The sequence below is a fragment of the Perna viridis genome, chromosome 3 (genome assembly GCF_037379345.1).
Source record: "Perna viridis isolate PV_CMFRI_1.1 ecotype Kerala chromosome 3, ASM3737934v1, whole genome shotgun sequence".
Lineage (NCBI taxonomy): Eukaryota > Metazoa > Mollusca > Bivalvia > Mytilida > Mytilidae > Perna > Perna viridis.
In genome coordinates this window covers 9,352,089-9,377,573 of record NC_142447.1, presented here as the reverse complement: position 1 = coordinate 9,377,573, position 25,485 = coordinate 9,352,089, and the positions used below count along the sequence as shown (strand labels likewise).

General features: G+C 33.9%; 2 protein-coding genes, 1 long non-coding RNA gene and 1 pseudogene across 4 annotated transcripts; 3 read left to right on the top strand and 1 right to left on the bottom strand.

Moving 5' to 3' along the window:
• Positions 1-114: 114 nt before the first annotated feature.
• Positions 115-18,962, bottom strand: LOC148620935 (hephaestin-like). Its single transcript, XM_088574836.1, has 15 exons — positions 18,759-18,962; positions 15,910-16,160; positions 14,596-14,778; positions 14,095-14,380; positions 10,520-10,626; positions 10,042-10,165; positions 9,455-9,678; positions 8,982-9,169; positions 8,621-8,678; positions 7,954-8,163; positions 6,874-7,045; positions 4,776-4,936; positions 4,267-4,403; positions 3,299-3,524; positions 115-798 (listed from the first exon to the last, which is right to left on the bottom strand). Exons 1-15 carry the CDS (start codon positions 18,899-18,901, stop codon positions 491-493), a joined length of 2,778 nt encoding a protein of 925 aa, XP_088430962.1. The 5' UTR covers positions 18,902-18,962; the 3' UTR covers positions 115-490.
• Positions 10,404-13,235, top strand: LOC148620936 (uncharacterized). The gene is made up of 3 exons (XR_015921036.1): positions 10,404-10,489; positions 11,657-11,740; positions 13,166-13,235. It is a non-coding gene; the product is annotated as an uncharacterized LOC148620936 (long non-coding RNA).
• A 111-nt stretch (positions 18,963-19,073) lies between the features above and the next one.
• Positions 19,074-21,760, top strand: LOC148620934 (uncharacterized; annotated as a pseudogene). Its single transcript, XR_015921035.1, has 2 exons — positions 19,074-19,132; positions 19,886-21,760. The product of XR_015921035.1 is annotated as an uncharacterized LOC148620934 (transcript).
• Positions 21,761-23,077: 1,317 nt separating this feature from the next.
• Positions 23,078-25,225, top strand: LOC148620933 (uncharacterized). The gene is made up of 3 exons (XM_088573880.1): positions 23,078-23,119; positions 24,046-24,188; positions 24,700-25,225. The coding sequence occupies exons 1-3, from the start codon at positions 23,078-23,080 to the stop codon at positions 24,887-24,889; spliced, it is 375 nt and encodes a 124-aa protein (XP_088430006.1). The 3' UTR covers positions 24,890-25,225.
• The last annotated feature ends 260 nt before the right edge of the window (positions 25,226-25,485 follow it).

Here is a 25,485-nt window from a genome sequence, read left to right as displayed (position 1 = left end):
ATATACTCGAATTCTTCAATAAAAAGGAAGCCTCGTAGCACTTACCTCTGTAAATAACGAAAATGTTAAAATATGTTAGTATCTTATTGAATGTGGTAAATCAGACATCATTACTTTAATTGTCAAAATTTTTATTTAATGAAAAAGAAGAAAACAATAAGCAGTGAAAATAAATACAGCATAGAAATAGTACTTATCCACTCAACACAAAGCTTGTTGACATATATTTGATGTTTTTTCTTACACCAGGAGTGTCCGGATTCTAATTTGTGCAGAAAGCATGGGAACTGGAATTTTTAAAAAAAAGTTGGAAATGTTCGGAGTGTTTAATTTCATCTTAGAAATTCTGAGATGTATTTTTATACCCTCTTTGTGGACGAAATATTTACATACATTAACCAGTTGACCTTCCTTAATCATAATTTTGTCGAAAATGTTAGAATAACCAGAATGAGAACCAATTAATTATAAAATACAATGACCAAAATAACTAACTGGCCCCAGACGATGTGGGCGGAACATTTATAAATGCCTGTAAATTGTTCCAGTGGCGATCAGTTCCTAGGCTGCTCAGGAGCGAGTTACCGGTCGTTGACTGTGAAACTCTGACTGTTACACTGGTACCCGGATGTAACCCGACCACATCGTTGTTAATATATAGATTGTTTGTCTTCATTAAACCTATACCGGACAAGTGAATCGATTCAAATTTGCTCCCGATATTAAATAAGTGAATAAATTGAGTCCCAGCTCCGAGAGTTAAACCCCTTATTGTCCCATCACTATAACCATTTACAGCTGAAATAATAAAACAGAAGAAAATACCATATGTATTGTGAATAAGTTTTTGGTATCAGAACACTCTAAAGGCATTTAGGAATGATCCCTTGTTTTTATTTAGAATTTTCATATTGACCGTTGTTTCCTTTCTATATATTTACACTCCCGCTTTGTGTGAGGTATTTAGCGTTCGTGGTATCCATCTGTTCGTTCATCAGTCTACAACGTTTTGTCACAGTGCTTATCATAACCATTTACAATTTTGCTAGAGGATTTTTATAGGCATGCCATATCCATATCGTGGTATTCGATTTCTGACAGAAGCGACATCAGCTTTCTGTTCGGTGTTGTTCACATTTTGACCAAATGGTGCTTAAGTGAGCTTTAATTGCTGACAATTTTTCCAATTTTCTTTTGTTTCCACACGAAATTTTTTGCTGTGAACCTTGAGTACGTTCTTGTTAGCCCATTTTTATCAATTTAGATCGAAGATCAGAATTGATATAGCAGTCGCCAGAGCCTTTAGATTTGTAAAGCCTGATAGCATCTGCAATTATCTTGCACTACCGCAGGACAATAGTCCCATTGGCTTACATTGTTAAGGTTCAAATGCAGATAGTTAGGTACACTTTATAGGTATTTCTAATACATCATAATTAATTCGATGCTGTTTACGCCAATAAACAAACCGAATAAACAACTTTTACTGCGAACTAAATATGCTAATTTAATTTGGTTGAATTGATAATGATTCAATTAAAAGTAGTTGACATCTAACCTCTTATCAGTACCTTTTTATTTCTATGCGTTTACCCAAATAAACCAATCGCTCACTGTCGATGTATTAAAATTGCCTATAGATGCTTTATTCTTAGTTAAAGACGCCAAGGTGTTAAATATATAAATCCCTGTAGACGCATAATAAAGCTTTTGATGTTTAACTAGAAATGAAAACCCTGCGAGATTATAAATAGTCATCGTTCATAGAAATGAAATATAAAGAGATATGCTGAGTACCAATTGGACGAACTGTATTCAGATATTTGATGCAGACTCTGGCGGATTCATACACTAAGTATTTACAAAAATGTGGCAGTGGTTCCGATCAAGAAACTTGTATAAAGAAAGAGGTTCCAGGGAGGGAATACACGTCCTGTTCCAAGCTATTATGTTGTGCTCATTTTTGCCAATCTTTTAACAAAAAGGTCGTATAAGCCCCGAAACTATCTTGATGTATTACACAATGTATCGTGTATTTTTATTACAGTTACCGCCTCGTGATATCGGCGGTTGTCTCTAGAAAAGCAGTGGACTCTTACCCTACCGGTTCATCTGGTCCATGCTCCCTGTTTTTAGTGGAGTCCTAGTTGCGCTTTTACTTTTGTTACTTTGTTTGTATCGTTTTGGTGTGTCAGTTTTCCATTTCTGGTATTTGTCCTTGGATAGCATTCTTTTGATTTCCGCTAGAATCTTTGTTCCCTGGATTACTTTTTGACAGACAGATTCGACCTAGAGGTCGATAAAATGAATTTCGACTTGAAAATTTATTAACTGGGAAAGGCCTGCTAGTAGTTACAGGTATAATACCCCTGTTTCGAGAACCATTCGCCTGCACATATAAGAAAGTAGTTCGAAATGACATGAAGTAGTCCTAAGATTGTATAAAATTTTTCTCATAGTTAAGTAGAGATATAAAACTTAGTATCATCTAAAAGCTGAGTGAATCAGCAGTAGTCTTAAAACTACAGTTTCTTTTCTAAGTGTGGGTAAAATAATTCCGGACAAAAACTATGCCCTTGATATGACTAAATTTCAAAACGAAAGTAGTGATTTCTGCACCTGGCTACTTTAAATTTACGGTTCTTTCTTAGAAGGCACATAACTTAAAGGTATGTTGACATTTTTATGAGAGTTAAGATAAAGGGTGCCCATGATAATGAAACCTCTCCAGCACTATCTGTACTCATGTAAAATTGGCTATGAGCCTTATAAATAGCTGAATTTAACATAGAAAGTAGTAGAGGCATGAAATGGTAGTATTACGCCTTCTAGTTCGATTACAATATGCAATATGTCAAAGAGTTTGTGTTCATTTATCAAGGTGTTTCATGTAAACCGACATCAAACCTGAATATAACGCGAACTGGTGCACTGCAACGATGCATCGTGAATTTTGGTGTGAGATTTTTTTTAATGGCCTTCGTAATCAGAATGATTAAATTAAAAATTAATCCAAGAATTCAATATGATATCAACCATTTACAACAATAAGCTTGTGTTAAGGAATTCGTTCTTCGAACTTTCCTTTTATACCCTATTTTGAAATTTGACGATTATCTGAGGCGTAAAAATTCAAACGATCGATATAAATTGATGCAGTACATGAGTACTTTGATTAGTTTTAGTTTCGTAATTGATGTATATACAAACGACTCGTTATGCAAGAATTGTATTTCTAAAATAATAGATTTATTGTGTGTACAACCGAATCAACCGATTTCTTTTATTACTAACTCACCATTTATCTTATTGTTGTTAATAAAATTATCGCTCATTTCACTCGGCGGAGTACGACGATTGTACGACCGAATAGTGTCATTGATAAACCAATTTTTTGTTTCGTCGACTTCACCGAGGAACAAAATTGTGTGCTGTTTGGAATCAACTGTCTTGTTACATACAATGAAAGGGCCAATCAACCCTGAGGCGATGTCTTTTTCTGTGTTTACCAACGAAAAGTAGGTCTGAAATGTACAATTTTATATTAGTTTCACGCAGAACAGACCTGTTTATGCTTCTTTAAGACAAACATAACATAATTTTAGTTGAATTTTATGAAAATGGCTGTGAAATTTGCGTCATTCTTTTCACTTCGTTTTGAATATGATTTCCAACGTTTTCCTTTAAAGTAACGTCTATTAACCATATTTTTTTAATTTCTCAAATTGTTAAAATTATTATTTCCATATTTTCATCTCAGCACTTTGAAAAATTCAAGTCTTTTTTCCACCGAAAGCAAAGTAAGCCTTTATCAAAATTCTTATTTTTTCCATATTGATTCAACCATTATACATGTATACCTTGTTTGAACACAGCTCTCATCATCTTTACTAAAAATTAGTTTGGTCAAAAATGAGAAGGATTTAACAATGTTACGTATATGAGTACCGCTGATTTACGCAGGTCTAGATACCACTATATGAAGTTCACTAGAATTCACACCGCTCTCTTGAAGGGTTTCATTGTTTCAAATATATTGATTTTGATATGAACACAATTTCATTTAATAAATGGGTTGAAGTTTCAATATAAATTTTACTATACCAGGTATTTACAAAAGCATTGAAGATCCTACGAAGCTAAAGTTCAAAATACCAGACCACGACATGTTAAATATACAATATGCGTATCAACCACATAGAACACAGAGGAAAACTAAAACTTACTATACCAGTACCTTACACAGATTTACAAGAGCATACATACTTTGGATATGCAATCCGGATCGGCTGGGCCTGGACCAACTCTTTTCGGTACTTTCCACTCAAAAGCATCTGGGTTCACTTCAGTCAAAAGGCCAGGTGAAAAAATTGAGTAGTTCCATGGTAGTGTAGACCTGTGAGCTTTCGATAAATATCGATAATCAGTATATAACGAAGTGCCGCGGTGAAAAATTCATTTCTCCGATTTTTTTTTCAAATACATAGGGTAATTATATCTTTTTGATGTAATGTGACAAAAATCTTTCACTACGAGATTTTTCCGCTCCTGTTATTGTTTTCCATGCCTTTAAAAATTACCAGTACCTGGTCTTTTACAACAACAAAAAACTTGCAATTCTAAAAAAAAAAAGCACCGGCAGTTTGCGACCTAATTCGTCATCGAAATGTTTAGATAAATGTCAAATTAGTCAACGTTGCCAAAAGCCCTTGCTACATTGATTTTTTTAAAATCATTTTAAATCTTAATCTTGCCTTTACCATCCAATGTCTTACCTACAGATATAGTATCACCGACTGTAGCAAAAAATGAATGCCCAACATTGCCCTGGGAAGGGTGTCGAACCTGTCGACGTTTGAAATCTGAATACACTGCCAAAATGTATGCTTTGTCATACACTGGCTCCATTTTGTCGTCAGGTTTACCGTTTTGATTCCTGTAAATGATACGAGCTAAAACATACAAATCAAATTAAGGGTAACCCTGGTATCAGAGAGATCTTTAATCCCAAAATCGGAGTAGCTGTGACATATTACAAATAACTAGTGAAGAGATATACAAAGAAAGTTTTACTTACACTTAAAGACAAGTAAACCGTGCGAACATGGACCATGTGCACTGGTAGGGTAAACGAACCTATGTTTTTTTTTTAATAAAACAAACAACCGCCGAGTCAATCATTCCATACTTTGTTGTTGCATATTCCATCAATGTCTTGCGAAGTAAAGAATTGCGTCAGCACCTTCTTGTAAACGCATAAAACATATTGTGACGTTTTTTTTTCCCTTTTCAATATACCAGCTGTTCATATGTGAACAAACACAAACGTACGATATTTTTTTTCAAAATAGAAGCTTTGTAAATCTTAAGGGGCCACTTTTATGGACGACAGATAAGGCAAATAAAAAGACATCAAAACAAAACAAAGAATTAATTCAGAAACAAATAAAAATACAAATCAAATATCAATTACTATAAATACAAACAACACTCACGGTCAAATTTAAATTATTTGTTTCTTTTGTAAAACAGACATCAATGCAAAGTTAACATACGTCATTGCAAAATTAATGGACACAATTTATAATGAACGCCAGGTGGCGCAGGAAACCGAGAATTAACGTCAGATCACACTGCTTTACTTTCTTGCTACGTCACACCTTCATGAGAACATACAAAAATATGAGTGGCCATTAATGTCGTAATTACATTATTTATGACAAGAATGGTCACTCAAATTTTTGTTGTTCGCATTTATAGTAATTGATCTTATTGCATTTTAATATGTCTCTAAATTATTTTTTTTTGGTTAGGTTTTGCCCTCCCCGCCGCCCATATAGTTTGTATATTCCACAACGTTTAAGTGCTGATGCCGTTATATTTTTTTTTATAGTTTTAACAGAATTGAATATTTCACTGGTTTTGTATAGACATTCCTTGATTATAACTCAGTTGATACATTTGTGTTTACTAAACTTTGGATTATCGGAAGTGTTACTCTTTACTTTGAAATATATCGGGAGTTCGAAAAATTGAAGTTCGTATATTCCCGGATTTCTTTCGTTGGCGGTCCGAGTTCGACTTTATCGTTAGAAATTGCTTACTTCCTCCGAAGTTGTGTTAGTTCGTGAATCTTTTTCATTCGCTTTCGGAAGATTATGTTGATTTACGGACATTAAAAATGCTGTATTTTCTTTTAAAAACGTCCAGAGTGCGGGTTCATTGGTCAATAATTTGTTTTCATCCGATTTTCTTTCATCGTTTCATCATATCGACTTCGGAACATTCTCGAACTTCAATCAGTTTTATCAAAACTACCTAATTAGTGATGACTTAAATATTACCGGTAATTAACTAAAATGACACTGATTAATGATAGGGTTTCAGTTTTTCACACCTTTTATTACCCAAGCTGACAAAATGGCTGATGAGTTCGAGTTAGTGAGGTTTACTCTCTGAGATTTATTACCGAACGGACCGACTAGTCAGTTCGAGTTTTCGAGAAATCGAAGTTCGAGAAACCCAAGGTTATTTATATTGATTATATAGGAGAAAATTTTGGTACTTTGAATTGTGTTCGAGAAATCCCGGGTGTTCGAGCCATCCGAGTTCGAGCGAGTGAAGTTCGACTGTAATGATAAGTCGGTAAACGGTAATGTAAATGATTTACTGATGAATTCGTGGAAAGATTGCTCTCCTTATTTTTATTCGAATCGGATATTTTTCCGATATATGGCGCCTATAATATATCAATCAAACATTACAAGAATTTAAAAAAAAATAAATATGATATATTATAACAGACTATGGAAGAAAACGGTAAAAAATGCTGAGCTTTTCGCCACAGTGTCAAAATAAGCTGCCCCAACTTACCCTTTCCATTGCCTTGAATTTCTGTTGTAAGTCCAACGAGACTTGGTTATGAGTAAATAATTAGTCTTCGAACTGTTCGAGAAAATTGCCTCTTGTTTACTCCCATCACATATAGCAGCAGTAAAAGATCCGCGAACTGTTCTCTGAGGAAAGTTTTCAATTTCAATTTTTCCTGCAACATCAACTTGATGGATTGTTGTTATCTCAAGTGATATATATATATAGCTTTTCTAAAAAGCTAGAAGTCTCTAAGATTTATCTAATGCTGAAAATGAAACCTTATGCATTTTTTTTATAATGAAACCATTGGTATTTTGATTATTTTTATACAGTTGTAGTTACGAAAAAGCCCGAGAAATGTTGCTGATCGTAACTTTTCATCGAAAATATCTTGAAACATATACAAGATTGTAATGTCTTTTTAAGTTACTTTCCCCTCTAAGTATAAATAATAACATTTCATTCTTCTTTTCTTTTTCTATTGTTCATGTGTGCCTATTTAAAAGAGCTGCCATCCCGTTCCTTGTGCGAATTCCCATCCACATTTCAACCAAACCAGTGACCTGACCAATCACAATCGTTATTTTCTCAACTGTTGCCTATGTTACGCAACTGGTTGCCCATGTTTAGCTTTTGATCATTCATCCCATCTTGTATAAGGTCAGTAAAAGATATAATATTTCCTATCGGTAAATTTGTAAATGTATGGATTCTTGTGGAGGTTTTAGAATCCAGTACATGGACGGTAAATCAAAATCTCCGTCTTTAGTAGAGAGGCTAAAAGAAAATACCACCGATTTAAGGTTTTCCAAGATCTTGCCATATAAAAACCCAATAAAAATCATTATCTATCAACACGAAGTAGAAGCACTTACACAGAAGGCAAACTCCTATCAGTAGTTAACAAGGTTGTACATAGCAACAAAAATCACAAGACAATCGCGTACTCACATAAAAACAAAATTTTCTAACAAGAGAGTGGTTCCTATCTCCGGAGCCCACCTTGAATCCGCCACTGAAAAGAGTAACTATTTACACAAAGTATGAGTAACTACATAAACAATTCGCTAGCCTACTCACCTTCCCTTGAGGTTACTATGGTAGCACTGACAGGAACATGTGGAATCAAACCAACTGTGGATGTAACTGAGCCTTCAACCAAGAAAGGATCACCCCGATTCAACAGCGTTTGTGGATTAAATGTGGACGACAGCATGTGAATTCTGTAGTGCTCATCTGTACAGATTGGGATTCTTGGAAAGTTTTGGCCTCCGACATATCCGTTAAGATCTAAAAGGGAGAATACGCATTTGTTTATTTATTGGAATTTTCTTTGTGCTCACTAAAAAACTCGCGCCCTTTATTTAAGTATGCAAATCAATTGTAACGAGTAATTCATCAAAAATCCACAATGGCAATGTCTAAGCTATATTAGTAAAAACAAAAAAAAACAAAAACGCTTAACATCAGTTAGTTCTGCAATTCATTATTTTTGTCGCAGGAAAATTGGTTCACGGACATCTTTTGCTACAACCGCACGGTCATTAGCATTCATTGAGGACAAACCAAGCCTATTAGAAATTGAAAGACTGCAATAACTTAAATTGAAGTTGCGAACAAAAGTGTGTCAACTTGCGAGGAAACTTACTTGAAGTGTTCTTAGTTAATTATCATAGAGAAACCTTAAACATTTTTAATACAAGGGATTAACATGTAGCTACTTCAGATCTAAGTGGTTTGTACTTGCCTATTTTCCTCCTGGAGTTTTCCATGATATAGAGGAAGATATCCTTTTTACCAGTCAACTTCAAATGAAACAATATATTTGATAAACGTAAGACCATAACAAGAATTTGATGCTTAGATGAAACTGGTTTTTGTTTGTGGCCGCAACCGAAAAACTGATTAGCTGATTACTACTTTTGTGACCTACTTTAAATGCTATCAAAATTTGTATGGGAGAAACTCTCTACACATAAACTTCAAAAGAATAACTGTTAGCAATCTCTAAAGTTTCAAAGTGACTTCCCGTAGAGCGGTTTTGTAACTGTCACGGAAACATAGAATGAGTACTTTAATAATAATAAAATTTCATTTAGGTAGCATGCCTTTTTGCTTCTTTCGTTTAATTTGTTCTGACGGCAAACAAGGATTGGACCACATAAAGTAAGTTCGTCCTGGTAAACCAATGAATAAAACTTATGGATACAATCATCATCCCCCGTACTGGGCCCCATATACTCCGGAATAAACCAGAAATAAGTCCTCTTTTCACCCGGTTCTGTCAGAACTTTATCTTAAAAAAAGAAAAAAAAAGAAAAATCTATTTTAACAAGTGTGATATAATATTGTATGACCCGAATAAAAGATGATGTCTGTGAAGTTAAGAACTGTCTTACAAAGAGCTAGAAGATAACAATTAAAGACTGTGGATTTTTCTTCATATGTTGCCTATTGTAACAAATGTTCGCATTTGAAAAAAAAAATAAAGATTGTTTTGGAAACATGAGAATTTCAATAATAAATAAAATAAACCATAAAAGAAAAATACAGGCCATATTTTCTCTCCGTTTATTCTCACCTATGATATCATCATTATAGTTAATGCCTTCATACTGTTTGTTGGTTCTCAGACCAGTCGGTGTGATTGCCAAACTTTCATTCAGTTTGTTGTAAAAAACAATCTTAATGACGTCACCAACTTCTGAATTTATTAATGGACCTAAGGCACCGAGGTACAAAGTAGACGAGTCTCTCGTGCTCTTTTCTCTGAATGCTCTGTTCGTGTAACCAGTGAACATAGCTCTGCAATTGATGATGAATGTTTCGTTTCACAATCAAAGAAAATGACGAACTATGTAAGTGATATTTCTTCCGTCTTCAAAATTAATACTGATAAATTCATTTCACAAATTTTATGAACTATTGTATATGGAACACGGAAAAACATATAGCAAAAATTTCTTCTGGTTTTTTTTTTTTTTTTCGGCATCATAAATCTTCTAAGTCCGATAAACCATCTCAGATGAGTGTATTTTGTGATCAAAGAGGAAACGAAAATACTACAACAATTTTGCTTATAATTGCAGAAACTGCTAGTTGTATTCTTGAATTGATAAACAACACAACTAGAAAATAGCTGTCTTGACTGCTCCAAGTTATATATACCTTTTTCTACCTTCCCAATTTAACTCCTCTGCAGCTATATAATACTCGCGGATTTCTCCGTCTGCTTGTATAATCGGTCTTGTTTCACCACATTCCTCGACAGTAACCATTGCCTGCATGCCAGCTGTCATTGAAAAAGAGAAATTTCTTTCAATTTAAAAAGTGAAGTGCGTGTGCAAAGAAGGCTGTTATCGATCTAGAATGACAAATGTAATAATGTCCGTCCACGTTCATTTTATGCTGGACTACACGCCCCGCCAAAAAAAACAAGGCACCACAGTACAATTCATTAGATTTTTTTAAACAAATACTTTTTCAACAACTTTTTTGTCTAAACAGTCGATGAGCATGCGTGAGAGATGTATGGCTAGGGATAGGAACAAAAAATCCCGGAAGGAAACAAATTGGGCTTGCGCAAATAATATCTACAGTTAATACGAACGAAAAGGTCTGTTAATTAAGATAAACATTGCTTTACCTTTGATATGATTTTTAGATGTTGAAGACAACAACCACTTCCCCTGTTCTGCTGGCGTGACTTCAACTGTTGTAGATACCCCTGGATAGACTGAAACAGTATCATATCTGAAAAAAAACTTAGATTTTAGCGTCTTTTACTTTCAGTGTTCACTGCCATGCCAATATGCTGCATAAAAACAAAGTATATTGTACACTTAGTCACAATTTTGTGAAGAATAACACAATTGATATTGGATACCTCTGGCCGATCGATAATTTATCAATGTTTGGTTAATTAAACAAAATATACTATATATTAGATGACACAAATACTTTATCATTTGCACAGAAACCATTAAGTTTGTCAAGGTAAGATTTTGTCATTGTTTATATCGGAGAGTTTTGATTAAACACTTAATGGAACATATAAGGGAGCAACCATTCGATTTTATAATGAGCTAGGATCAAATTTGGACAATAATGTATGGTTATATTAAAAATCCAGGATGCATCCAGGATAGGCTTGAAAAAATTAGATGTCAGGTCAGAAATTATACCCAAAAAAAATCCAAGACACAAAATTTGGTCCTTGCCCCCTCCCCATTAAAATCAAATGGTTGATCCATAACTTATAGGTTTGTAAAACGTACCGGAATAGCCGGATCCGCCTTTACAAAATGACAGTTCATAACATAAGGGAAAGACCACGGAGAGGGGCTGGCAGTTTTTGGAGATACATGTTCGGGTCCATAATACTTGTAGCTATAGATAGAAAACCCGTTCATGAATTATTATTGCAGGAAATCAATTGCTATGTTGCCTGTTCCACAAGGGAAGGGGTTAGTAATCAAGTCATTACAAGGATTTAATTCTGTCTAGTATAAACATGCACTATCAAGCAGACATTTTTATAAACAAGCGTTCATAAAATGCCAAAAATCTCCACATATTTATGCTACATGTTACTACATGTGTACAATTTATTAGAAGCAATTAAATGACCCAGATTCGCAAGTCTTAGTAAGAGTACACGTATCATTTTCTTTTATGTATCTATAAAAAGGAACTTTGAACAGCCTTAATTCCCTAACTGGCAATGATAGAAATCTAGTTACTATATCATTTGTTACAACAGAACTTTTTTTATTTTACACAGGCCTATCCTGATACACTGACCATAGCTGTATTGCCCTATGATAGGAATCATATTACCAACTGAAATGGTTATCTATCTATACATGTAACTACAACATGTACTACAAGTAATATGTATAGTTTTCAAGATAAAAGAACCCTGTCTTTGTTCACACTACACACAATTACTTGAAAACTCTTCCACCAATTTGTAATAAAATTTGTTTAATTGTGTTTTTATACGACTTAGAAAATTTGCTGTCACATGATGATTTGACACTGTAGTCCCTGTTGCCAGTGCATGTCTATAAACACAATATTAGTTGGTTGTTCAAATCAAAAACGAAGTTTGGTATTGATTTTGGGAGACATGGCCTCAATCATTAGGGAATTAGAGGCCAAAAGCAAGCATTTCATAGAATATAGATTTAACTCAAGTAAAAGCGAACGAGTGTCTCTGATATGGCTCTTCAATATTCTATACCACTAAGGTTAGACTGGTATTGGTGGTTAAGATTTGAACCCTTAAGAAATGACGGTCCAAAAAAAGTGCCAGAAACAAGCCTTTCCCGTATTTCTGAAAAGTTAAGTACCAGGTACATGTAAATTGATATTTTTGAGATTGTACTACAAGGTGCCATTATGGAGGTTGTGACTTGATCTGATTAAGAACTAGGAGTCAAAAACAAGCATTTTCCCTGATGTCTGGAAGATAACTTGAGTAAAATAGAACTTATGTCTTTGAAATTGTACCGCAATGTGCCTTTTCTCCAAGGGAAAGTTCGGACTGATTTGAACCAAACGAGGGCCAGAAAGGACCACATTGATTCTGGAGAAATTTTCTTTCTCCAAAGGAAAGTTCAGATTGATTTAAACCAAATGAAGGCCAGAAAGGGCCATATTGATTATGGTGAAATTCTCATCCTATGTCAATGCAATCAAAAATCAAAGCAGTATCAACTTTGAATAGTGTGTCCATACTTTTCAAAGATTCAACCCTGCAATTATATGGTGCTGTCCCAGAGGACGCATTTTACTGGTTTATTGGATTTTACATTTTTTTTTAATTTTAAGTGCAAAGATTCAACTGTATACATACACTGTATAGATGTGTTATTTTTCTTGGAATTACAAAGTAGTTATCATTGTGTTACCAGGTCATTTGAGTAGAAGTTAATTCTGACATAGAGTCCTATACAGAGTTATGTTTCTCATTATATCTGGACAGTTTCATCTTTTCAATCAATTGCATTGAAGTACATTTTGAACTAATTAAAATTTAACTGTATAATCTAAATTATATTTTTAACTATAAATAATGTATTAATTTCAAAATGTTTTAGTTTATTCCATGCATAATATTACTAGTTCAACTGGCACCAAGTGTTTGGGTAATTTATAACACAAAAGTGTCTTAAAATCTCAACACAAAACTACAACATATTGAAATTCATTGTGTGGACCCATTTCACACATTCATTTGTTATAAAATAACATATCATCTTACACTTATTTTATCATTTATTTGCAGTCTCTGAAGAGCCAATACTGACGAAATGCATAGGAAATTGTTGCTTGAAATAAATTATTGCTTGCAAGAAGTTTTTTTGCGTTCCTTCTCCTCAAGATATATAAAACTGTCCAGAATTAAAATAACAAACCTACATTAAACGAAATGGTCAGATTCCTTAACATGACGTAGCAAAGTTTAACACATCCATGCAAGTACAACATTATGGAAGAAGCATTGTAATGTATTTGTATATGACTTGTCTTGTGATATATAAATCTAAACCTGAGTATCTGAGAAATACATGTAGGATTTCAACTCCGAAAAACAAGTACCCTCCATTTTCTCTATGTATAGCAGAGGAAATATCCTCAATCATTTCAACCCTAATTTCAGCGGGGGTTGATAAAATGATACAGGTGTCCATCCTTCCTTTACGCAGAGGAGTTCCCATATCTTAATTTTACTCCTCCTACACTACTAAATGGAATTAAATGAAACTTTCATATGATCTATTAGTTGCAAAAATTGGATATTTCGCAATGCATGCGCAAAAAAAATATTTCATGTCAGAGAAGAATGATATATTCTTATTGCTTTAACCATATGGTAATGCAGTATTCACTAACGCATATTAAATAATGCCTGCTACATACTCTTTACTGAAGATGCTGATGTAGAGGACATTATCAATAAATTGAATGCCTTAGACGAGTGATCCTATTGTTTTCAACATTAATATAGTACATAAACGTGGCATAAATTGCTGTTAAATAACACATTTTTTTCCTAGCCAATGAAAACACTTTCAAGACGAAACGAATTTGCTCTTCAGTCAATATGAGTCTGCGTCCATGCTAGCCCTCGGGCAATACCAGACTGTGTCCACACTTGTTAAATATAACCCAAAAAATATTATTGTTTTCTAGTATCTCCCAAGACATATTTACCTTTTCTCTCTGTATTCGAAGGTATGTCCATGAAGTCTTAACCCATGAACATCTCTGGAATGGCTAAGAGACCCGATATGAAGCCTGGTAGTGGCCCCAACACACATGGTAAAATTTGGTAAATTACCATATATGTAGCCGTTCATTGAATGCATTTTGTTTGTGTCCTCGTCTGTGTTGGAAGTAACTGACGCAGGATTCTCATTTTCATCGTTTATTCCGACAAAAAGAAACAAGTCTTTAATAAATGGACTTTTATTGCCAGAACCCTTGTCGTCTTCTCCTTCTGAAAGATAAACATAACGGAAGACGAAGATTAAAATTAATAATGTATTCCATGTATAAAATATTTTAGTATAAGGCAAACAGTCCATTGATAAAAGCTGAAATTGGATGTAAGTAGAGTAAAAAGGCTAATGTATAACAAATATTAACTTTCAGCAGTACCTATTGAAAAAGTGCACTCTTAACGATCTAGAAGTACATATTAATTATACTAACTTGCACAAACTTGTATGAACCCAAACAATCCAGCATGGACATCTTTGATATATTGTGCACTCGAGTGGTAAAGATGAGAGACACATCCAGTACCCATTGGAGGACCACTATCTTCTGTAACATTCCACGCGTACCTGTGGATAGCGCCTGGGTTTACACCTGGCTGGCCATCATATACACTACCTGAAAGTTTGAATTTGTTTGTTATAGCATTACTGCAAAAATAACCTATTTTGGCGTATTTGTTCAGCGTGTTATGGTTTTCTTTTCCTTTCCTCCTTCGTCAACCCTGGACTCGACTTTTTTTTAGCAACTCAACGGGTGTTTCTAGAAAAAAAAAACAGAGGACGCTTACCCTACCGGTGCACCTGGTCCATGCTCCCAGTTTTTAGTGGAGTCCGAGTTGCTCATTTACTTTTGTTATTTTGTATGTATTATTTTGGTTATTCTATGTTCTTCGTTGTGTTTGTCTGTTTTCCATGTCTGGTCTTTGTCCATGGATTACATTCTTTACATTCTTTTCCATCATTTCTGATGGAATATTGGTTCCCTTGATTGCTCTTTAAAAATATCAAAAAGGTGTACTTAACGAGCACATAATACATGTGCACCTAAGAATATTGCAAATAAAGAAAATGGTGATGATTTAAGTCATTCTTTTTGTCAATTTTCTAAACAACATTATCTCTTACAGAGTCGCATTTATGAAAAAAAGTCCTATTGTTTTTCTTGTTGTTGTGTTTTGGGAAGGGATAAAGCAATTAGTCAAAACTGTTTAGTTGTATTATGTTATAAATTGTATTTTACACCATTTGTTTTTCACTATAAAACGAGTCAGTTTGTTTCTTGACTCCTTCAACCTCCTTCATATTTTTATTGGTACTCAAATAACTTCATGGAACACACTGGATGCGATTACACTATTAAAAAAAGTCATTTAACAAACAAGCAAAAAGAAACAAAACTGCTGAAAATGGTAAATTTTGTTGTTTTTTATATCCAGAAAATTATGTCCACACCCAAGAAACATTTTTATATTTCACATACGATAAACAATGTAATAATATAAACGTATTAACTAAATTTGGTGAGGACACTATTTCTTTGCCAGAAATATGACCATGCAGAAATTGACAAAAAAGTACAAAATTAAGTGAATGTTGAAATTTTTTTGTTCTTTTATGCAAGAATTTTCAGAAATTCGTTTAATTTCTCAGTCGTTATGGATTGAAATCTTCACAAATAACATTTTCATTAAATTAATTAAATACTCGCTGGTAAATTATTGCCCCTTCTCCCTAACTTGAATCTTACCTTCGTTTGCTTTGTCATACGTAACTCCATGCGGGTGAATCGTTAATATTGTTGAAGCATTGTTTTTAAAATGAACCACAAGTTCATCCCCAACTTCCACCTTTAGGACCGGCCCTATAAATCCGTGGTGGTCTGGTTTGTATTTTATCTGGTTAAAATATATGTCGGTGTATTCCTTATACAGAATCTTCCTGTAGACATGACCCAGTCTTTTCTTCTCAGGTGAATGTTCCAGATATTTATTGGCTATTCTACATTTGAGAAAGAAGTATTCATTATTGTACCTCGGTAATAATTACTTGTGAATGCGCTATAACGACGAAATAGGTATCAGGGACGGAGCCAGTGTTTTACAAAAGGGGGTCCAGGCTGTTATTTGCTCCTTATTGCCTAAAATTTTGCATGAATTTAACAAAACTATTTAAGAAGGTGGTGTCCAACCCCTAGAACCCCCTTGATCCGCCACTAACATCTGAAGACGTACTGCCTCGGTTAGGCCGTGCCCCAGGACTGTACTCCAATAATGACTCTATATGTATACGACTTACTATTGTCTTTATCTCGAACTGATTATTCCCTAAATTATATATAATGATGAATACCTCGATATAATTACATTTACTTGTGCATATCATGAAAATACGCTGATCTAATGTTTCACGAGTGACTGTCGATGGAACCCACCTTCGAGCTATTTATATAAGCCACGCCCACAATAAAGTGGACTACTTTTTTTTAACACTTTGTATTGTATGGAACCTAACATTGACATCGGGCAATCATTAAATTTGTTAAAACAATTTAAATAAATTATTAATTAACTTGTTCTAACAATGTATTAACTTGTTATAACGATTTACTAATTTCTTTTAACAATTTACTAATATGTTAAAACGGTTTAGTTTTTTGTTTTTATATAATTATGTATCTTTGTTGCAAGTATTTATTGGAGAAAGGGTTGAATAAAGAATATGTATCGAAATTGACGAGGGATAGATAGGAAAGTACACAAAAAGGGTATTGAGGAGTTGAATTGCACAGAAGATAGCACACAATGCGAAGAGGTGTATGTATATACACAATTAAGCATTGACAAATCGTTTACTTTTTAAAATGTAAGTTTGCACCTTTAAGAATAAATTCTAAAGTTAGAGAATCAGACCCTTTGAATAGAATGTCAATATCGATATGGAAATTCAAAGTATGTATAGTGTTACGTCGAATCTCTGAGTAATTGTTCCATTCAAGTAGAAAGTGGCTGCTTGTTTCTCTTTGTCCGCAGATACATTTCGGACTGGCCACCAGACCTCGCCTGTACAGATGCTCATTGAGAGAGCTGCTGTCTATTCGCAATCTGGCGTGCAAGACCAGTGCTGATAAAACCGTTTACCAATTCGTTGAACAATTTACCACTTTGTTAAAACAATTTACTAATCTGTTATAACAATTAATAAGTTGTTATAACAATTTATTGACTTGTTATAAAAATTTATTAACTAGTTATTACAATTTACTAATTTGTTATAACAAATCAAGACTGAATTTGCGCAGTAAACTGACTTATAATAATAATTTACTAATTTGTTCGAACAGTGCACTAATTTGTTATTTCAATTAATTAACTCATCAAAACAGTTTATTTATTTGTTATAACAACCTAATAATTGTTATAACAAATCAAATAAAATTGTGCCATGTGCGTAGTATTGCCTATTTTCTATATGCATGATCATATCTTACATAAAATAGAAATAAAACGAGAGAAATATGTAAAATGTAATTATAAGGATTGAATGTTTCATTTTTAATGTTTCATCATTTCTGTGTTTGCCGACTGTCTTTTATTAATAAAAACTTTTCACAAAATTTTAGAATTATCACATGGCACAGTACATATATGTCCCAGTTGTGTCAATATTACAAACAAACAAAAACAACGTGAGCGATTATGGAAACGGAAATTCTTTTATTATTTTTTACCCATGGAAAAAATAACATTTATGGTAAATGTTTTACAAGAAAAATAAACACAAAAGAAATATAAAGTAATAATTTCGAACTTACGTTTAAAATGTGCTACGGTCAACGTTTTTACACACCGATGAAACGTCAAAAATGAAACATTCGACCTACAAACAGTTCTCAGTGATTTCTATTTATCCTCTAAATTATGTAATTGGTAGTTATATGCAAACATAACCAGTCTTTCAATGGCGTTGGTATTTCAAGGCTTATGGTAGAAAAAATAAATGATCTCAGTGTTATTGACATGTCATAGGAACCAGGAAGGAACTTTCTTAAGCCAGTATTGATAATAAGATCGATAAAAAATGTATTGCCGAAATTCGTTTAATAAACCCAGAATTAATGCTTCTATATACTTTAATGAAAAATCCAATACGCTAAACAAAAAAGGCTAAATGATTTGAAAATTGGTTGAAATACACATTTTCCGCAATTTTCATTAATCAATCATCCCCATTTTAGGCCGTCTCCAGGCGGGCGTGTGTGCACGCACCCTCCCTAAAATCATGGGTTAGAAAAAAACACTTATGAATATCCTTCATTCAATCACCCTCTGGCGTTACCTCAGCACAAATAATTGAATCAAAAGTATTTTCTGTGTTTGCCGACTGTTTTCATTAATAAAAACTTTTCATAAAATTTTAGTATTACTTGGCACAGTATGTCTCAGTTGTCTCAGTAAAACAAACCAAAAACCAATGTAAGCGATTATGGAAAAGTAAATCATTATATTATTGTTTACGCATGAATAAAAAACAACCAAAGAAACAAAAACAAAAACGTTTATGGTAAATGTTTCACATGGAAAATAAACACAAACTTACGTTTGATCGTCAGTTATAAGATTTTTTCCACTTGGCGCATAATCCCATGGAGCCTCCTGCGCTAATATGAAATAAATCCGTTGCTCTGATAACGCAAAGACTGGGAAGAAAGGGAGTATATAGAACAAAAGTAAACCATCCATTTTGTGCCTTTGCACTTAGATGTTTTATCGACAAGAAAAATACTTTCAATTTCCGGCCCGGCAATGTAGATAAGTACAATGTACAGTAACCGACTTGAAGCAGTGAAGTCATTTCCTGGTAGTGTTGTGCAGAAATGCATATCTCGTTTTCTTTTTAAGCTATCTTTGTGACGTAACATATATCAATGCAATTTTTAGATGCCGACTTTAGATGTTATTTCAAGTCAAAAGGTATAAAGCTGAAAAAATCAAAACTGATTTATAATTGTCCAAGTTATGGGATGTTGGCCAAAAGGGGTGTTCTCTAAAAAGTTCAAGTGCTTTCTAATTAGTTACCAAAATTATAAACATAAAGGACGACCCCCATCCTCTTGGATCCATAAATAGCTCAAAATAAAATATCGGTAGCAAAGCACCTTATTTTAACAGTAAATTTTAAGATAAAAACAACTGTAAGCCATCGTTATATATATTACACCCAAAGGGGTCATTTGTTTCACGTCGGCTGACGCTTTGATCACGACAGCGTCACGTCGGATTATCTCCCATGCAATTGTCCAAAGCGTAGCTTAACAACGTTCGTCTTATCCGGTGAATGGATCAGCTATGCAGTAAATTTTTTTCTATTAATAGACGTTAAAGGTAAGCAATAACGCGGTCTTCAAACAATATTGTAATCAAATACAACAAATTAAATTTTCTGACTTAGCAGCACAAATAGTTACATTTCTGTCCTTTGGCTATTCCACATCATTTTACACAAGCATGTTTCACTATCTCTTAGGGATATATATATGTTATGTGTCTCTGTACCAAATATGTGGTTTATAAGAATAAAGATTGTTGTTGTTGTTGTAGGAAGAAAAGCATTTGAATAAATGACTATGTGCTTCTTTAACTGTAAATACTAACTTGTAGTTTATTTCCAAGAAATATGATTATATTCTTAGCAAGTTAACTTTGTCATGTGTTTTCTTCTTGTAGTATGGATTCGCTGTTTTGTGCTCCATGTGGTCGACTTCAAAGAAGTTCTGAGGCTTTCTCATATTGTATCGAATGTGAAGAAAATCTTTGTCGTGAATGTATTACCTTACACAGGGGATTCCGTGCTTTAATTAACCACCATATTGTCGACCTTCAATATGTTATACCATACGTGGACAAATCATTTTTTTCTACAAAAGTGTGCATTCACTATGACTATCTACTCGATTTCTTCTGCGTCTCTCATGATAGTCTGTGTTGTCAGGGGTGTGTCTCGACCGACCATCGTCACTGTGACAAGGTCATGCCATTACAGGAGGCATCATCAAATGTAAAATCGTCACCTTTACTTTCCGAAACAACAGACAGTTTATCAAAGCTTAGGAGTGCAGCCGAGGCTGTTGCGAAAAATAGAGAAGAAAACTTTAAAAAAAAATCGACGATAAGGCAAACCTTATTGAACAATCTGTTGCCGATCAGAAAACAATGTTGATACAAAGGTTAGATCACATGGAAAACTCAACAATAACAAGATTGAATAATGTACACGAACATGTTGTAACACAACTACATTCTGAGAAAAAGCGAGCAGATGACATCAGATCAATTGTAGCAGAGTATAGCCAGCAGATTGAATTCATAGTTAAACATGGATCTGACAATCATTTGTTCGCCTTCCTTAAGAGCATGAGTGGAATAATCCTCGATACAAATAAAAGTTTTCAAGATTTCGTATCCAGCTTAAGGGAAATGACTCTAAACTGCACACAGCTAGATGTATTGAAAGGTGAAGACCTCGGAGTTATTGAAGTATTGGATACAGAAACCAATAAATCATTCCACCCTAATCAGAAAACACAGGCACCAATGATTCCCAACAGAATTAGGCGAGTGACGTCATTCACAAGAAGCCAAACAACGGTCACAAAAAGTCAACCGAATTCATTCACAAAAATCGATACTTTAAAGGGGATTCCTGGAATTACTGGCATTATACCGAACAACGATCATGCTGTGTTGTGTGGAAATAAAGCAATATATACATTTATTCCTAAAGGTAAATGCTTGCCCATTATGAAGTTTGAAACTGACGTATGGGGAATTTCACGCCATTTCAACACGCAATTGTTAGCAATCACAAACCAGAAAGGACTGGTACATATAATTCAAAATTCCCAAATTGAGAGGACAATCAATGTTCCTAGATCTAAAAGCTATGGCATAACTTGGATAAATGATAAACTCTATGTTGGCGGTAAAGGAGAAGTTCATATCCTAGACAACAAGTTTGTACACGAGAGAACCTTTACTGTTCAGGGAGCCAGCATTATTTATTATATGCATTACTCAGATCAAAGACTTTACTTGTCAGACTATATGAATTCTGCGGTGTATTGTGTTGACGTGAATGGTGCTCACATTTTTACTTATGGGTCACCAGAACTTAATATACCAGAAGGTATAACATCAGATTCAGCAGGAAAAATCTACGTCGCAGGGAGAAATTCTAACAACATTCACCGTATGTCCTTAGATGGTAAAAGCAGTGAGGTCATCTTGACACAGAGGGATGGAATCCACAATCCTGGAGCTCTGACGTTCAGTAGTGACTATCAAAAACTCTTCATTTACAACACTGATGGTGATTCAATATTAGTGTTTGATGTGAAATACTAGCACTTACTGCTTCAATTCAAACTATCTGTCTTTTCCGTAGAATTATGTGAAGTCATATTTGTTCAATTCAATAGTAAACATTAAGATTGTGAATGGTTATTAGTTACCCGTTAAAAGATTTTAAATACTGTTTTCAATTGTTATATTGCCGGGATTAAATATGTGTCGTTATTTCCAAACTTTCTTTTGAACGCCATAAAAACGTAAAAAAAAACCAATTTATTGACATATCATGTAACGAATGCCCTTATTTTTCACGAAAAGAGTCAATGGCTTAGTTAGGTTCTGCGTGCTGTGCACGCAGAACCTAGCGAAGGAACGTTAAGTTTACGGCAGGGGGTTTGGGCCGTTTAAGGCCCCCACGGGTCCAGAGTAGTGTCCTGGTAGGGGTCCAGCTTTGCCCCCCCTCCGGAAGCTCCGCGGATTTAGGATTTACTACACCCATTTTTAAAGGTGAAAATATCATGTTTGGTATAAAAAGTTGGATGCAATGATTCGATTTAATTTTAATTTTAGCTTGACTTTTGATCAAAAACATATCAAAATGTAAATAATTGTTTTCTTATTTGAGTAAGTTACAATTTGTAATAAATTAATTAGATAGGTCCTAATGGATCAGTTTGGGAGACTTTAAGTCCAGATATTATTTTTTTTTTTTATAAAAAACATCAACTACCAGTAATTCATCTTAAGTTTGTCATTCATTCTTACTACAGTCAATCACAAAAAATACTCATTTTATTCTCATTTTGATCCTACGTAAAGGTAAAGTTTGTAAATGAAAGAAGAGTCAGTCTAACAATGATCATATGACTTTCATCAGATATTTGCAAGAGTACTTGGTCACTCAACATTTCAGTAATTCACTCAATTTATAAAAGCAACATTTTTCGTTGTTTTGCATTATCAAATGTATCAATAACTTCGTTCACGTCGATGTCAAAATCGGAGTGTATGGAACGCCGCAACTGTCTTTTGTTGATGGTTTTCTATATACACAAAGCATCAAATATAAAAATAATTCTAGAGTTTATAAAATAGGAATTTTATGAAATTTTAGAAGCACAATACAACTCATCATACTGAAGCCTCATACCAAATTTCAAATCATTCTGATGAATGGTTTTAAAGTTATGCTTGATTAAAATATATGTGTTGTCCATTTTATTCTAAGTTAAATGTCCGTTGAACAGGAAGTTGATGCGCGACCATTATGAAATAAAGATACACAGTACAACTCATCATACTGAAGCCTCATACCAAACTATTGTCTACATTTTTAATGGACGCTTTTTTTTAAATAAATGAAGGCCATGCAATCGAATGCCGTACAAACTATTGCCCCCAACCTGCTAAACATAAATTTACTATGTATGGATTTGACTATTCAACCAAAGTTAATCTGCAGAAACGACCCCTTCTGCTATTTAAAATACAAGTCACCTCCAAACATCTGTAGTAGCGACATGTCGCTGCATTTTCTTCCTGAGCCTTACTCTGTCCCCAAACGTTGAGATGCCAATCCTTGAGAGATCAAAATCAGAAAGAAAAGAGAATGTTTCATCATCAATCTTTTCGTCGACGAAATTCTGCAGAAGGGTTCCTAGAACAATTTCTTCCAGACAGGCCTTCAGTTTTAGACGACATTTTGGGCGCCAGTGAAAAAAGTTCCAACAAAATAGTCCGCGGGCTCGGTTACAGTCATACATTAACGGAAAGTAACGAGAATAAATAATCATCATCATAACAAATTATATACTGCGTATAGCCAGCACTCCACAATTTAGTTTAGTTTCGCACTTTTGGCTAGGATGAAAAATGACATAAATGGAAACCGGTGGTTGCTATAGTGATTAAAAATGAAGAATCTATTGTTGATAAAACATTTTCTGAAAAGAGGGGACTTTTAAAAGTATTTTGCAATGTTTTATATATTTTCAATGTTGAAGGGGCTTTTTTTCAATGACAATTTGACTTCATTGTGAAAGTGAAAGTAAGTCAATTTTTTACCATGCTAAATTTAATAAGTGGATTACAAAGTGAAATAGCTCAAAATCTAACCGGCGATGCCCATATGAGGAAGGGGTTTTTGAAGGGAAAAGTTTGGACAGTTTCAGGGATTGAAATAAAAATTTCAGATATTTTGCGGGAAATTTGATATTTTTAAACCTGATTTTATGAACTTTTTTGCAAATTTTCGCATATTTTTGCATGGTTTCTATGGTAACCCTATATGCTGTGGGTAATTTTTTTTCCAGAAAATTTTTACTGCATCCTGATGGCCTTGGCTTGAGCTATTTCTAGATATATAGATTTACAGATGCTTGACAATTTTTTAAAGTGATAAATGTTACAAAGCATCAGATTACAAGACCAAAATTAGGCAGTTCTACAATACTATGGAGTGCTGGCTATAATGTCGAAAGAAACACGTATAATGACAAATGCACATGTATCCAGTGAATTTTCCACTGCATATATAGGAAAAGTTGCAGTCCAGTAAGCTTTACATCAAATCTGAGTACAAGCTTCATATTCAGAAAGAAAACTCCTGTGCAGACCACTGTCTAAATTATGCTTTGAGTGATGGAACCAACTCAAACTTAAGTCAAAGCTGTACCCATGAGCATGCATGATGTTCTTTGTCAAAGATGTGATGATTTTGATGAACTGTAACCAAGTTGCAATCCCTGGTTACTGTAAATGATGGTAAATATTCACTGTGTTTTATTCAAGTCCGTTGCACTTTTTCAGAGGTCAGTTTTACAATTCCTTTCTTGTTTTGACAATCACAACCAAAGGCATATAACCTTTCTGACAAATTCTGAAAGTCATAATACAAACAAGCAAAACGATTATCAGTGTCAAAATTTAAACTTAACAAGCATGGGCACTTGAAACAAAAACAAAATCAATGATTAGCAAGTATTATATGTAATCTGAAATAATATCTACTTAGCTTAAAACATGTCTTTCAGTAGGCTTTTAATACATGTATCAGATAACTATCCTTTACAATGGAGGAGTTCTGTTTGTCATAACAAATTAATTTTTTTTACAGATTTATCAGGAGAGAAAAAGGTAGAGCTTATTCATGATATAAGCACAGCAACTAAGAACATCAGTGACTGAAAAAGTCATATTGTAGGAGCAGTTGCACAAGATTCGTGCAGATTAAACTTTTTGGAACATATAAAAGAGGGAGAAGTTGAAATGATAATGGATTGGGGCATAAAGTTTTTACCTTTAATGTATAGAGAGAAACCGAGTGAATTGTTTGCACAGAAAGGTCTTAACTGGCATGTAATTGTGTGCACTTATCAATAAAGCTGAGGTATTGGAAGAACTTGATCTTGCATTGTAAAAAAAAATGAAAATGTATTTTTTTGTTCACACCAGTATATACATCAAATTGATGTATTTCTATACTGGCGTGTTAAAACATATAGGACTAATTTGTGCTTTTTGCATTCCTGAAAATGACTTGATACTATAATAAGAATTCTCCTTCACATTCAAGCTGCAACACTTGACAATATTGATATTTTGATGGTATTAGAAATCAATATGGCCCTTTGCTTACATGTACTAGTTTAAATAAATAAATCGAGTAAACTCCATTTTATCATTGTTTTACCAAGGGCTGGCAGTTCATGTCATATCACTTTACACAAAGCAATAGTGCAGTGTTAAATATCAACATAAATGGCCAACCTGTGTTCAAACAAAGATAAATTGGAGTTTACTTGATATTTTTATTTTAATAGGACTTAGTTGTTTCTTCATATTTTATAAAAGATGCAGCCTATATGTTGCATGAACTGGCAACAGTTATGGAGCAAAATCCTGTTGTGACGTCAATCAAATTGGGTAAAACTTTTTTTTTATGACATCAGAAATAAGACTGTCTATGAAGTTTATTA

Bases quoted from the DNA above. Each gene is read 5' to 3' on its own strand.
- LOC148620935 (XM_088574836.1), bottom strand. From the start codon at position 18,901: ATGGATGGTTTACTTTTGTTCTATATACTCCCTTTCTTCCCAGTCTTT. The intron at 16,161-18,758 runs GTAAGTTTGTGT...TCTCAAATGTAG, and splicing joins CTTATAACTGACGATCAAAC to AATAGCCAATAAATATCTGG. The intron at 799-3,298 runs GTGAGTTAGTAA...TTATTATTTCAG, and splicing joins TAACAACAATAAGATAAATG to CTGTAAATGGTTATAGTGAT.
- LOC148620933 (XM_088573880.1), top strand. From the start codon at position 23,078: ATGCCAATCCTTGAGAGATCAAAATCAGAAAGAAAAGAGAAT. The intron at 23,120-24,045 runs GTTTCATCATCA...CTGCATATATAG, and splicing joins AATCAGAAAGAAAAGAGAAT to GAAAAGTTGCAGTCCAGTAA. The intron at 24,189-24,699 runs GCATGCATGATG...TGACTGAAAAAG, and splicing joins AGTCAAAGCTGTACCCATGA to TCATATTGTAGGAGCAGTTG.